The sequence below is a fragment of the Siphateles boraxobius genome, unplaced genomic scaffold (assembly GCF_051911475.1).
Source record: "Siphateles boraxobius isolate OS27281-9 unplaced genomic scaffold, OSU_SipBor_1 66, whole genome shotgun sequence".
Classification (NCBI taxonomy): domain Eukaryota; kingdom Metazoa; phylum Chordata; class Actinopteri; order Cypriniformes; family Leuciscidae; genus Siphateles; species Siphateles boraxobius.
In genome coordinates, this window is record NW_027509193.1 from 25536146 (window position 1) to 25550800 (window position 14655).

The following is a 14655-nucleotide window of genomic DNA, read 5'->3' on the forward strand; positions in this document are numbered from 1 at the left end:
TAACAGTGAAAAGTACATTTTATACTTAATCATCAATGCAGAGGTCCACTCACATGTTCACAGGCTTTACAATAGGCTTTTTTTGCATTGCATGTCCAAATCTATTGTGCCAGTTGAATATTTTTTCTCTGTTGATCGGTTTTAGAGGAAGCTTTTCGTAGATTACGCAGGTTAATTCACAGAAAATAAGAGAAAACACACAAGCAAGAGTACAGAAACCATGTTATTCAAGCCTCTGCCCATCAAATCAAATGAAATCTTTATTTCGGGAAGACCAAAATGTCAGAAAGACAGTAATTATAACTCCGGCAACCCAGGCATTGGGAACTTTCCTGAAAAATCTTCGACTTCCTTTCGGATTTCATTTATTTTCAATTGGTACTTCTCATTTTGTGCCAGTTCCTCTTTATACTCCTTTAGAGTTGCTTTAGGATTCATGTTTCTTTGGATCTCCAATGTCAACTCAATGCCTAAGAACAGATACACAATCAATGTCTGAGGTAGGTTAAAAGTTTGTACCATATCCTTTAATATTATATTATTGCTTAAAACAAACTCACCCTGGTGAATAAACTCAGCAACCTTACGGAAATCATCCTCCAATAATCCACGAGATGTAAGAGCAGGAGATCCTAAACGAAGGCCGCTTGGGCACAAGGGACTTTTATCACCTTCAAAATTGAGTTTGGGAGAGGGATAAAAAAGTGGAAAAACTGACTCGATTGTTCTAGTAAAACGTCCCAAAATATCACATTCACTGTAAAAATATTATTTAAGAAACAAAAGTATTGGTAGCACTTTACAATAAGGTTCATTATTTAACATTAGTTTATGTATTAACTAACATGAACTAACTATGAGCAGTATGTTTGTTACAATATTTATTAATTAATAATTAAATAATATTAATTAATGTTAGTTAATAAAAATACAGCTGTTCATTGTTTTTCCGTGTTAGTTCACGGTGCATTAACTAATGTTAGCAAATACAACTAAGGTAGTTAACTAATGTTCACTAATAAACCTCATTGTAAAGTGATACCAAAGTATTATTTATGCATTTTTAAGGCACCTGGGCAGGTGTTCTTGTTGCAGGCAATGGCACAAGCCTCCAGCACTTTTTCTGCCCTTCCTCCATCAGTTCCATTTGAACGTAAATCAACCAAGATGAGATGATTATCTGTGCCACCTAAATTTAAAGACATAAGAAAGATAAAGTGAACAGTTTCCCTTTTGTATCCAATATCACTATCAGCCAATGGTTTCATTTAGCTATAATTTATATTTAAATCCTTAAGAAACTTACCTGTGACAACTTTGTAGCCCTTTTCCATTAGGGTGGCTGCTAAAGCCCTGCAATTTGCGAGAACTTGCAATTGGTAGTTCTTGAACTCTGGAGTCAGAGCCTGCTTCAAAGCAACAGCAACTCCTGCGCATCACATAAATAAAAAAAATCTGAAATCAGATTATCAATTTTTAGAAATATTTATAATCAATCATTATAAAATGTAATTATCGTTACATCTATGCGCCATTTGGGACAGGGCCTATGGGGTCGCGTCAAAAAAAAAGAAAAAAAAGGGTGCCTCATGAAAAAGTTTGAAAACCACTTATCTATGCTATAAGGCCACCTAGTGGCAAGAGTCATGAAATTTTTTGTTAGATTTTCTTTTCCAAACAAGTTTTAACATGTAATGGAGAGCTATTTTGTATGTAAGTGAAAGAATGGGAAGAATGTGCTTATTTATATTAAAATTATTTATAAAATCTATTAATTTGGAGGTAAATACAATAAAAAATAAATAAAAAACTGTAAAAAAAAGACTGCATTAAAAAATTATACAAATTAAATTATATGCTTTCTGAAAAAAAAGTATAATTTTAGAGCTTCGGTTCATTTTGATCCACGAGGGAAGGATTTGTTATGGGTACTTAAGGAGAGGATGAGACTTGTGCACTGTAGCATCAGATGACTGTATGTATAGTGTTTTCCACATCTGATTGGATGGTCACTGAACTAAATTAAAATTAGGAAAGCTAATCAAATGTCAATTAATAGATCTTTGATTAAACATAAACATTCCTAGTGTAAATGCAAACTTCTCCCCCCTTTATATTAAAGACATGGAGGACATCAGCTCTTACCTGCAATAGCATTGTTGTGAGGGCCACCCTGCAGTCCAGGAAACACAGCCTGGTTAATCAGACTCCCCAGGTTATACAGAGTCTCCTTGCCTGTCTTGGCATCAACACTACGAACTCCTGAAATTCAAGAGTGTATCCTGATAAATGTTGGGGTAACGCGTTATAAGTAACGCAAGTTACATGCGTTAACTTGTCACAAACCTGGTTTAGTTAACCGCTCGGAGTCATCTTTATGACAGATAATTGCATTCTTGTTTTCTGCAGGGTTTTAACAAATGTATGTTTACAATCATATCGGGAGCTCTCCTCAACCACCACCAGTGTGCAGCATCCACTTGGATGATGGTACGGCAGCCACAGTACAACGGCACCAGTGCGCTCACCACACACCAGCTATAGGAGGAGAGGAGAGAGAGTGATAGAGCCAATTCAATGGATGGGAATTATTAGGAGGCCATGATTGTCAGGGGCCATTGGAGGGAATATGGCCTGGACACCGGGGTTACACCCCTACTTTTTACAAGAAGTGCCATGGGATTTTTAATGACAACAGTCAGGACCTTGGTTTAACGTCTCATCCGAAGGCTTGAATGAATCGAGTTTGGCTCTAGATAACAATATTTGGTAACTGTTATGAGATGTGGTGACGGTAGAGGAAGACGAGAAGTCCAGAATTCCAATACAACAAGTTTCACTAACAATATAACTCATATGGATGTACACAGGCGGACGGACAGAGGATACACACACCAAAATACCACGTAGAAGTGACAAAGACTAACTGAACAGAAGGGAACTAAATACAGACACAAATGAACAATAATGAGGTGAGCACAGGTGACACGGATGATGATGATGACAGGCAGGTGCGGGTAAATGAGAGAGTGAGTGCAGGTGTGAAGGCAAGAGGGATGCTGGGAAGTGTAGTGCAGACAATGACAGTGTAGTGCAGACGATAACTGTGACAGTAAGCCCCCTCCCAAATAGGCGCGACCTCGCACCATAATACATCAACAGGGGTGGAGGGGTGGGCGTCCTGAAGGCTGACAAGGGCGTAGCCTACCCGGGGAAGGAAGCCTCCAGGGTGGTGCAGGCGGCCAGGGCGGAGCAGGCTGCCAGGGCGGAGCTGGCAGTTCAGGGGACCAGGGTGAATCTGGCTGTGCAGGTGCCCATGGCAGAGAATGCCCTTCAGGCGGTCGTGGAGAAGACGACCTTTCAGGTGGCCATGGTTGACATGACCCTTCAGGTGGCCATGGCGGAGAAGACCCTTCAGGCGGCCATGGGGAAGAGGACCCTTCAGGCGGCCATGGTGGAGAAGACCCTTCAGGCGGTCGTGGAGAAGACGACCTTTCAGGTGGCCATGGTGGACATGACCCTTCGGATGGCCATGGCGGAGAAGACCCTTCAGGCGGCCATGCGAAGAGGACCTTTTGAGCGGCCATGGTGGAGAAGACCCTTCAGGCGGCCATGGTGAAGAGGACCCTTTAGACGGCCATGATGGAGAGGACCCTTCAGGCGGCCATGGCAGAGAGGATTTAAGAAGCGGGCCATGGCAGAGAGGATTTTATCAGGTGGCCGTGGGCCTTTGAGTGGCCACGGCGAGGACATATAGCCCCCCCAAAAAAAAATTCTTGGAGGGAGTGACAGACTCACGCATAGCCTCTGGGACAGGCTCTGGGGCAGGCTCTGGGACCGGGACAGGCTCTGGGACAGGCTCTGGGACAGGGACAGGCTTAGGAAGCATGACCTTAACAGTCTCTGGCTCGGCATGCCTGACGTGAACAAACTCTGGCTCGGCGGGCATGACTTGTACAGTCTCTGGCTCGGCGGGCATGACGTGAACAAACTCTGGCTCGGCGGGCATGACGTGAACAGTCTCTGGCTCGGCAGGCATGACGCAAACAGTCTCTGGCTCGGCGGGCATGACGTGAAAAGTCTCTGGCTCGGCGGGCATGACGTGAACGGTCTCTGGCTCGGCAGGACCGACGTGCACGGCATTTTCGGCAGGACTGACGTGAGGTGCAGGCTCGGCAGGACTGACGTGAATTGCAGGCTCGGCAGGACTGACTTGAAGTGCAGGCTCGACAGAACTGACGTGGAGCACAGGCTCGACAGGGCTGACGTTGAGCGCAGGCTCGGCAGGGCTGACATGAAGCTCCGGCTCGACAGGGCTGACGTGAAGCTTAGGCTCGGCAAGGCTGACGTGAAGCACAGGCTCGGCGGGAAGAGACTCCGGCAGGGCGTTCTTGGCGGGACGAGACTCAGGCAGGACGGTCTCGGCGGGACGAGACTCAGGCAGGGCGTTCTTGGCGGGACGAGACTCAGGCAGGACGGTCTCGGCGGGACGAGACTCAGGCAGGGCGGTCTCGGCGGGACGAGGCTCAGGCAGGGCGGTCTCGGCGGGACAAGACTCAGGCAGGACGGTCTCAGCAGGACGAGACTCAGGCAGGGCGGTCTCGGTGGGACGAGACTCAGGACCGGGGATGAACACAGGTGACCTGCAGATCAGGTGTTGTCATGGTGTGCCATGGGAGGAAGCTCTCCAGACAACTGGAGAGTGCCTCTCTCCAGTCCAGACCAGACAGATCTGGGAGCTTCCTTGGATCAACCACCTTAGTCCTCCCCAGCTGGTAACACGCCTTGATCGTTTCGTTCTTAAGGTGCATGTGACAGCGAGAAGACAAAACATCTCTGTGTATTCGAACAGATCGCGCCTATCCTGAGCCATAGCTGCGATCTGTCCAACAAGTTCCCAACTCATATTCTGGTTGGTTCTTCTGTCATCTGTCATGGGGTGACGGTAGAGGAAGACGAGACAGAATTCCAATACAACAAGTTTTACTAACAATATAACTCACATGGATGTACACAGGCAGAGGGACAGAGGATACACACACCAAGATACCACGTAGAACCGACAAAGACTAACTGAACAGAAGGGAACTAAATACAGACACAAATGAACAATAATGAGGTGAGCACAGGTGACACGGATGATGATGATGACAGGCATGTGCGGGTAAATTATGGAGTGAGTGCGGGTGTGAAGACAAGAGGGATGCTGGGAAGTGTAGTGCAGACGATGACAGTCTAGTGCAGACGATAACTGTGGCAGTAACACTTTAGAATACGGTTCCTTCATTAATGAATAACTACAAAGGAACAAATAAGTAACGCACTATTAACATTCTAGTAACTACTATTAACTAACAAGAAACTCTGATTAACAAATTATTTAGCGCTCAGTTGAATGTGGTAGTTCTAATAGTAGCTAATCAGTAACTACTATTTTTTACTATTCAAAACCTTAAAAAAACCACAAAAGCTTACAATGACTTTAGTCAATATTAGGTAGTTATCAAGCTTTTCACTTTAGAATACTGATCCATATTATTACTAGCTCCTTTAGAAGGATTTAGTAACACTTGATTTATTACTAATGGGTTACCATTACCGCAACACTAAAATAGAACATTATGCATTATTCATATTAATTATGAACCTGTATATAGTTCTAAGTAGTCTTCAGCGAGTTATGATTTACATTTTTACATTTATTCATTTAGCTGACGCTTTTATCCAAAGCGACTTACAATTGCTATATATGTCAGAGGTGGCACACCTCTGGAGCAACTAGGGGTTAAGTGTCTTGCTCAGGGACACATTGGTGTCTCACAGTGGATTCGAACCCGGGTCTCTCACACCAAAGGCATGTGTCTTATCCATTGCGCCATGCCATCACCACCCCGTGTTTTTATGAAAAATAGTAGTTACTGATTAGCTAATAGTTAGTCTCTCATAGCCAGACCTTCAGACTGACGGCAGAAGGTCTGGACTCTATCGCAGCATTTGTTGGCCAAGGACCGCCCATGAGGACATTTGACTGACATGTAATGCAACCAATCACAGTTTGTTTTGTTCCGCTCAATGTTTAGGGGCGTGCCAATATAATTTTGATGTCCCTACAATAACAGACCAGCATGCATCTAATCAATTATTCATTCAAGAATCTTGTGCAAGTTTCCTGTATTAATGGAGGCACGAACTTCACATACTTTTGAAAATCCAGTGTTTAGTTGATCCTAAGCGCTCATTGTCACAGTTGTAAACACAAGGCTTTCTTTTTCTATGAGGGGTTTTGGCGTCACGGCATTTGTTTCCAGACGGACCGATAAACAATGCGACACACGTCTCCCGGACATACTGTAGAATTCAACCAATCAGATTGCGACTTCGAAACTCCTGAAGTGTTTCCAGAAAAGTGTGCCATATGCATCAGACGTTCACCCAATGGTCCGTGGGCGTAACGTCTGAGACAAGCTAATAGTGAACTACCAGATTCGACTGAGCGCTATAACTTACTAATTCGCTAATCAGAGTTTTTTGTTAGTTAATAGTAGTTACTAGAATGTTAATAGTGCATTACTCATTTGTTCCTGTGTATTTATTCAATAATGAAAGAACAGTAGGCCTATTCTAAAGTGTTAGCAAATATTTAAGGATATAGCACCGAAAGATCATTACCGTAAATGACCCTGAGCGCTTGTGGTGTGAACCACTCCGTTGTTTTGACGTGCTGCACACTTTAAACTGTAGAAATTGTAAAATGGCGCTATTATGTTATGAATGGAACCCAATATCCGCCATTTGAATACCACTGGCCTAGATTTAGTGTGACAGGTCAGATCACACTGAACTCACCCTTCCTAAAGAAAATGACTCCTGCCCTGCAGCCCCTCAGGGTCTTATATGTCGTGGTGGTAACAACATCACTGTATTCAAACGGAGATGGAACGACTCCTGCTGCCACTAGACCACTGATGTGAGCCATGTCTGCCAGAAGATACGCTCCATTCTCATCAGCGATCTTCCTCAGCCGACTGTAGTCCAGATTACGGGAATAGCAGCTGGTTCCTTAACAATGATACACAGAAATGTTAAAGGTGATGTTTGTCATTTCTTTCAATTTTAAAATACATTTTCCCAAACAGCAACAATGATGTGAATTTGGGTTGAGCTAATTGTTTATCTGACTAATAGCCGGAAAGACGGAATGTTCATAAATGTTTTAATTTTTTTTTTATTGTGCAATTTACTTTTTTTACTTTTTGCATAATGTTTTGGGTTTTTTTCCACATTATTTAGTTGAAAAAAGAGATGTATAAAAAAATAACAAGGAATTACACAAAAAAGTAATTAGGAAAATATAGCCTATCTAAAAAATATCCCAACTCCCAAAAATATCTCAACTCTCAAAGAAAAAATTTGTTCCCTTTCCGATTAGGTTCACTTGCATTACGTGAGAGATTTTATGCGCTGTGAGTGTTAATGACTTTGTTATATTGTCTGCTTTGAAAATAACATAGTCCTTAAACGATTTACTTATTGTTTATTTTTGTATGGTATTTAACTTTCTGATCTTGGGTTTCATTTGTATTGTGGTAACTGAGGTCTTTTATTTTGACGTTCACTCGCTTGAGTGGATGTAATACACGTGTGCTCCAAACATATCAGTACGGAACGAGAGCCAGATATGGTCATTGCATCAAAGGTTTACGGTTTGCAAGGAGTATAACAGTATTTAGCTTCTGGTTTAAATGGAGAACAAGGTACGGTTAGACTTCCTGTTATTTATGTCCTTGTTTTGATTTATTTTATTTGAATCAAGATTACTTTTTGGTTGTTCCTTTGTATAATGTCTAAGTCATTAATCTTTCTTATTTGTTTTTTTATGTAGGTTTATTTATTTTGGTGTTTTGTTTCTTTTTGTACAAGCCGTTGTACTTAAAGGGTTAGTTCACCCAACAATGAAAATGATGTCATTAATGACTCACCCTCATGTCGCTCCAAGCCCGTAAGACCTCCGTTCATCTTCAGAACACAGTTTAAGATATTTTAGATTTAACGTTAGTCCGAGAGCTTTCTGTCCCTCCATTGAAAATGTATGGACTGTAAACTGTCCTTGTCCAGAAAGGAAATAAAGACATCATCAAAGTAGTCCATGTGACATCAGTGGGTTAGTTAGAATGTTTTGAAGCATCGGAAATACATTTTGGTCCAAAAACAACAAAAACTACGACTTTATTCAGCATTGTATTGTCTTCCGGTTCTGTTGGGGATCCGCGTTCAGTGACGCTGCTGACGTAAGACGCTGCTGACGTGTGTCTGGTGCGCCCGAGCTTTGTTTACAGTCTGAGGGAGACGCACGCTGGAAACAAAACAATCTTCACAAACATGTCTAAGGATTTCCACACAGAGGAAGACTTGCATTGTTTTTGCCCAGCCATATTTATTTGAACCGAATACACAGACGCACCATATACATGTCAGCAGCGTCTTATGTCATCAGCGTCACTGCGGACTCATGAACGCGGATCCCCAAAAGAACCGGAAGACAATACAATGCTGAATAAAGTCGTAGTTTTTGGCCCAAAATGTATTTCCGATGCTTCAAAACATTCTAACTAACCCACTGAAGTCACATGGAATACTTTGATGATGTCTTTATTTCCTTTCTGGACAATGACAGTATACCGTTCATACATTTTCAATGGAGGGACAGAAAGCTCTCGGACTAAATCTAAAATATCTTAAACTGTGTTCCGAAGATGAACGGAGGTCTTACGGGCTTGGAGCGACATGAGGGTGAGTCATTAATGACATCATTTTCATTTTTGGGTGAACTAACCCTTTAAGACGTTGATTCTCAACGAGTCATGATGGTGTCTTTATGGCAGAGGTCACTAATAGGCGGACCGCGGTCCGGATCCGGACCCAGCCGCCGTTCTGTCCGGACCCGGACCAATAACCCATACATTATTGAGAATTATTAACGTTTGACGGAGCGTTTCTATTTTAACCTGCGCAGCTTTTCTAGCATTTATGGTACTGGTTTAGCGTGGCCCAGGAAAGTCACAGACCAATAGCATGCGTTGTAAATCGTCATGTGATGCTACTCGAGTCAGCGCGCGCGAGACACACACACACACACACACACACACACACAGGGAGAGACGAGACGAAAGAGAGACGACGTTTCACATGGCGTGCTCTAAAAAAAGAAAAGTGGACAGCGAAAACAGAGCTTTCAATCAAGAATGGACAGATTCTTTCATGTTCATTCTTCCTACGGGCAGTTCAAAACCGGTATGTCTCATATGTTAAGAGACTGTCGCGATTATTAAGAGCGGCAATGTGAAGCGCCACTATGAGACAAAGCACAAATCGTTTGACCAAACATACCCACTTAAATCCGCACTGAGGGCACAGAAAATAAACGATCTAAAAGCCCAATATGATCGATCCAGCAGAATCCTAACACATTCATTCACTGCCCAACAACGTGCTAACGAATGTTCCCTTAAAGTTGCTTGGATTTTGGGCCAACATAAAAAACCATTTACTGATGCAGGGGTTGTCAAGGAGTGCATGAGTGTGGTAGCTGAAACCTTACTTGAGGGAAAACAAAAAGAAGACGTGTGTAAAAATCAAGCAAATACCTATGTCAGCATCATCAGCCACAAAGAAAACAGAAATATTAACCCAGGATGTGCTAGCTCAGCTGGATGAAGCAATTCACAAGGCACCATGCATAGGCTTAGCTGTAGATGAGTCCACTGATGTGTCTGACAATGCTCAGCTGTTAGTTTTTGTAAGGTTCTTTAACAAGGACAAGGAAAAGTTCTGTGAAGACCTGTTAGGTGTCACACCCCTTCTGACCAGTACAAGAGGAGAGGACATCTACCTGGCCATAAAGGAGATGTTAACGAAGAGGGCAATAGAGCTGAAACAAGTGGTTTCAATAACCACAGATGGAGCCCCTGCCATGGTAGGGAGAGAGAGAGGAGCTGTGGCAAGAATGAAAGAGGACAATCCTCAACTCATCTCTTACCATTGCATAATTCATCAGTCAGTCCTGTGCTCCACCATGTCAGACGAGTATGCTGAGGTGATGAACACAATGATGAGAATGATAAACTTTCTCAGAGCTTCCTCTTCCCATCAGCATCGCATGCTCAGGGAATTCCTCAGAGAAGTTGATGCAAATGCTGATGACCTTCTGCTACACAACAATGTAAGATGGCTCAGCAAAGGTAGGGTGTTGGAGCGCTTTTGGTCTATCCGAGGGGAAATCGCAGCTTTCTTGACACAGCTGAAGAGCCAGAAGGCAGAAATATTTTCTCTCTTTTTGGAGGATGACAAGAAGATGGATATTGTGGCTTTTTTGGTTGATATCACTTCACACTTGAATGAACTGAATTTAAAGCTACAGAGCAAGGACAATTCAGTTTGTGATCTGATGACAGCTGTCCGTTCCTTTCAGAGGAAACTTGCATTGTTTAGGGAAGACCTGCAGGGAGACTGTGCACACTTCCCAACTGTGAAGGAACAGGTTCAGGGTGAGAGAGAGGTGTCTTCTTTTGTTGACTTTGTTGACAAGCTGATTGTAAATTTCAGCAAGCGTTTTGACAGCTTCAGCTTTGGACAGCAGCTCACCCTGTTCATTCAGAACCCATTCCTCATCACAGATCTCAGAGGGGTTCTCAAAGGAAGTCACACTGCTCTTCAAGTGGGCAAATGCTGGGCCTCTCCAGATGCAACTGGTCGATCTCCAAGCAGATGCGGCCTTGAAAGAGCATTTTGGAAAAACAGATCCTGCCACTTTCTGGCTTCAAATGGTCTCAGAGACCGCTTTCCCAGGTCTGAGGAAAGTAGCCTTGTACATCTTTACCATGTTTGGCTCCACATACAACTGTGAGGCAGCTTTCTCCACAATGAACATTATTAAAAGCAAATATAGATCCAGGCTCACCAACGAGCACCTACACATGTGTATGAGAATGGCCCTAACACCATTCCAGCCCAGATTTAAAATCCTGGCAGGACAAGCAAGGGCTCCCTTTTCTCACTTTTCTCACTAAGCAAGAAAAGGTGGGGAAGTGGGATATAAAAGGGAAAGAAAGAGAAAAGGAGGTGTTAAAGCTGTTCAATTGTTAATATGTGTTGAGATTGTTTATTATAAAATGTTAAAATTAAGTTAAAATTAATTTAAACTTAAGATGTGAAAGGGAGTTAACTAAAAAGTAAAAGGGAAACTCAAGCTATACTTTTTATTTAATTTTTCTAAAATTAAGCACTTTATTTTGAGATGCACATTTTTCAAAAGCTCTCTGTTGTGTTTTATTTATTTATCATTTATTTTTAAATGCAGCCTTTATTTTATTTAAATTGATAATTTATTATTAGAGTACTTATTATTTATGATCCCTACAGTTCAATATATAAACTGACAATAAATATTGTTGAAATATTATTGAATTGGACTTTTATTTTATTTGACAGTCGTCTGTTGACTAGGCTACTAACATATTTTCATACAACTACTAGGCTGTGGCACTGAATGATAACGCTTAGTCATTAGATAACGTTAGTCATTGTGATGTTGCGGACCTTTGCTTGATGAAATTTTCTCTAACCGGACCTCTTAGAATTTTAATTGAATACCCCTGCTTTATGGCATCCAGCGGTGATCTTATCTGTGATGACGGACATTCAAATAAATTGTGGGAATCATCAGTCAAAGAGTCAAACCTTTTTTTAAGCCAGGCAGCTACAGTGAGCATTTTTATGGTGCACGCTGCGAAAAAAAAAGAAAAAAAGAAGCAAATTCTCATGTCGACCCAGCGCCCGCGTAACTCGCTCTCCCAACAGCGTGCTGGTTCGCCAGTGATATAGGCACATGATACCAGCTGAATGTAGGCTAGGCCTACTACGAAAAGATTGATCAAAGTAAAACATAGTTCTGGGTTTAACAGGCTTGCAATCCAAAGGCACCAAGCAGCTACACCACAGTAATATGTAATCTAACCTTTGTGGGTGCAATATCTCATCAAATTTGAAAAAAAGTTGTCGTTGTCTTTGTTTTCCCACATTCTTTGCATCTAGCCGATTTGATGTTAATAAACCCATTTGAAATAACATATATGGCACGGTTGCTCCCGTCATGTTTCATGGGACTTTCATTATAACATTTCGGAGTTTACATGCAATTTACGGACATGCATAATCAAATTATATGACAGGGGTCCGAACTAACTCGAGAAGTAGGGAGTGATGCATATATTATAAAACCATTCAAATAAAACACAAAATTCTTTCTTTATTATATCAATAGTTAAGGATTAAAGACTTGAGTCGTTTTTAAAATATTCACAAGTTTTTTTTGACGAGTCCGAGTCAAGTCTTAAGTCATTTCAGGTTGAGTCCGTGTCAAGTCAAGTCTATTAAAATGCGACTCAAGTCCGAGTCTCTAACTCGAGTGCCCATCTCTGGCACAGATTAGATCTGATCACCTTCTGCTTAGGGTAATCAGACACCAGACCCAATCTGCCTGGTTGGGGCTCTTAGGGTGTACATTGAGCGCTCCAGTCAATTCAGGCAATCGGAGCATTTGTGTTTCGGAGGTTGCTTTAAAAGGGCTGCTGGTCAGAGGTGGATTTACCATTTTGGGAGCCCCAAACAAATTCAAGATCTCAGGCCCACCACACCCCACTCCCCAACATTACGAAACATTTTTACTCTGAATTTCACAACAGTAATATTGAATAGAATTGTCATGATCCTGGTATTCTTCTCTTACACTCTTCCGCCCTCTTCTGGTCACACTCTCTATTACATCCATTTACACAAACACTCATTCTCATTCATTATATCATTCCCTCTCAGCTGTCTCATCACCTCATTTACACACACACTCATTCTCATTCATTATATCATTCACTCCCAGCTGTGTCTCATCACCTCATCTCATCACTCTCTCTCTCCTTCACAACTGTTTCCCACTTTCTCTGATTAGACTCTCTATTTCTAGGCCTTCCTTTCTTTTTTCTTTGTCAGATTATTGCCTAATGTTACGTACCTGTTTGCCAACTGTGTCAGTCCCAGCCTTAGTCGTGTCCTGTCTGGTGTTGGCTCCTAAACTACTAGTTTATCACCTCGCCTCTGCTTCATCCAACCTCCAGCTAACGTGAGTGGTCCTAGGATTGGCGTTCCCGTGCTCTCTTCGGACCCAGCCTGTCTCATCCTCCGGGGTTTCCCGTTGCTGGTCCATTATCACTGAGAGACTTTCTGTTTTCCTTTGGATGAGACTTTCTTCTGATGGATTTAATCACCTTGCGACCACCTGTGTTACTCTGCCTGAACTGTTTATCATCTATTAATTATTGTCAAACTGCTTTTGCTTTTGGGTCCTCTCTCCTACACGTGACGAATTAAGTGAGACATTTAAAAATATATTTATTTTACTTTAAACTGCATAACAAAAATGTTTCTACACTTACTTGCTCCCGGCCTTAAGCTTTAAAATATAAACCTTCTTGGTTTTGGATTCATCACGAGTCTTAGATTTGTCAATTGTCTTCATTATTCTAAATTACAGAGTCCATTTATGAGAAAATACACCTCTTGGTTTTAGCTTGATTGAACAATTGTCTTATTGTGAAATAGGCTATCTGATATTCTGATTCTCAAATATTTGTTTGTGATTGTATTTTGTCTTTTAAACACTTTTATAATGATCAAGTTAGTTGATGAACGGCACTGCCATGTTTGCTCTTCAAGCGCAGAGAATCAAAGATGTTGGATTTACAACGTGCAAATACATCCACTTCTCCTGAAAGACATGAAAGTGAGTGGCCGGTTAACTGGGTGAATAAAAAGTAAAACTAAAAGTAAACTATTTAGTTAGGCTCCCTACGATGTATTTCTGAAATGAATGGTTTCAAATTCTTCCATATGCAACAGTGTGTATTTTACAATCTAAATATAGGCCTATATTTTTTGCTAGTATTACGTATATTTAAATGAAACCTAAATTAAACGTTGTTGTTGTCTTTGGGAAAAAAAAACTGCACAGTTGTGATATCTGACAAGCATTGAGCTATCTTTGGCTCAGCGCCAAACTGTGCATGCCTATTTGGTTAGTTTTAACTCTGACGCTTCAAAACGTTCATTAAGAATCATGAATCAAGTAGTTTAATCCAAGAGGAGACATGATTCCTTTAAATGATGGGCAGATTTAATTCAGGCTTATTTGCATATAAACCTTGATCAGCGAAAAAATTGCTGCATTATAAATTTGGTTACGATTATGGAATATGTAATAAATGAGGTCAACAGTGCTGCTGCAACAGTGGTCATCAACTGATTTTAAGGACAAATCCAGCCAAAAATGAACCTAGGGCTAAATAACACATGGGTACTGAGTTGACCGTTCTCTGGGATGCGTTTTCATGATAATCGAATGTACCCAGTTTTAACGTTAGTTTAAGTTTAGTTCTCAAAGCTGCGGGGCCCTAAGCATTTGCGTGGGTTGCGTGGTGGTTAACAACGCTACTGCTGCCGGTTACGAAGCGGAGACTGTCCTATTGGTTAGTGGACGCGATAGCACTAGCCTCTCTGGACTTCCAGTGCCCCATTGGTGTGAGGGCCCACTCCCCCAGAGGAATATTA

The 14655-nt window shown here is 41.9% G+C and overlaps 1 protein-coding gene across 4 annotated transcripts in view; it reads right to left on the minus strand.

Annotated features, from left to right (window-relative positions):
• Window positions 1-56: 56 nt before the first annotated feature.
• The window catches only part of LOC143722097 (serine hydroxymethyltransferase, cytosolic-like), a 41716-nt gene continuing 27117 nt past the window's right edge, over window positions 57-14655 (minus strand). For all 4 annotated transcript variants that reach the window (XM_077213274.1, XM_077213275.1, XM_077213277.1 and 1 more), the window contains 6 exons: window positions 6847-7059; window positions 2146-2262; window positions 1307-1429; window positions 1073-1189; window positions 561-671; window positions 57-470 (listed from right to left, as the gene is read on the minus strand). In XM_077213274.1, coding sequence (XP_077069389.1) covers window positions 298-470; window positions 561-671; window positions 1073-1189; window positions 1307-1429; window positions 2146-2262; window positions 6847-7059 — 854 coding nt within the window. In that variant the 3' untranslated portion in view covers window positions 57-297. The remainder of the gene's footprint in view (window positions 471-560; window positions 672-1072; window positions 1190-1306; window positions 1430-2145; window positions 2263-6846; window positions 7060-14655) is intronic.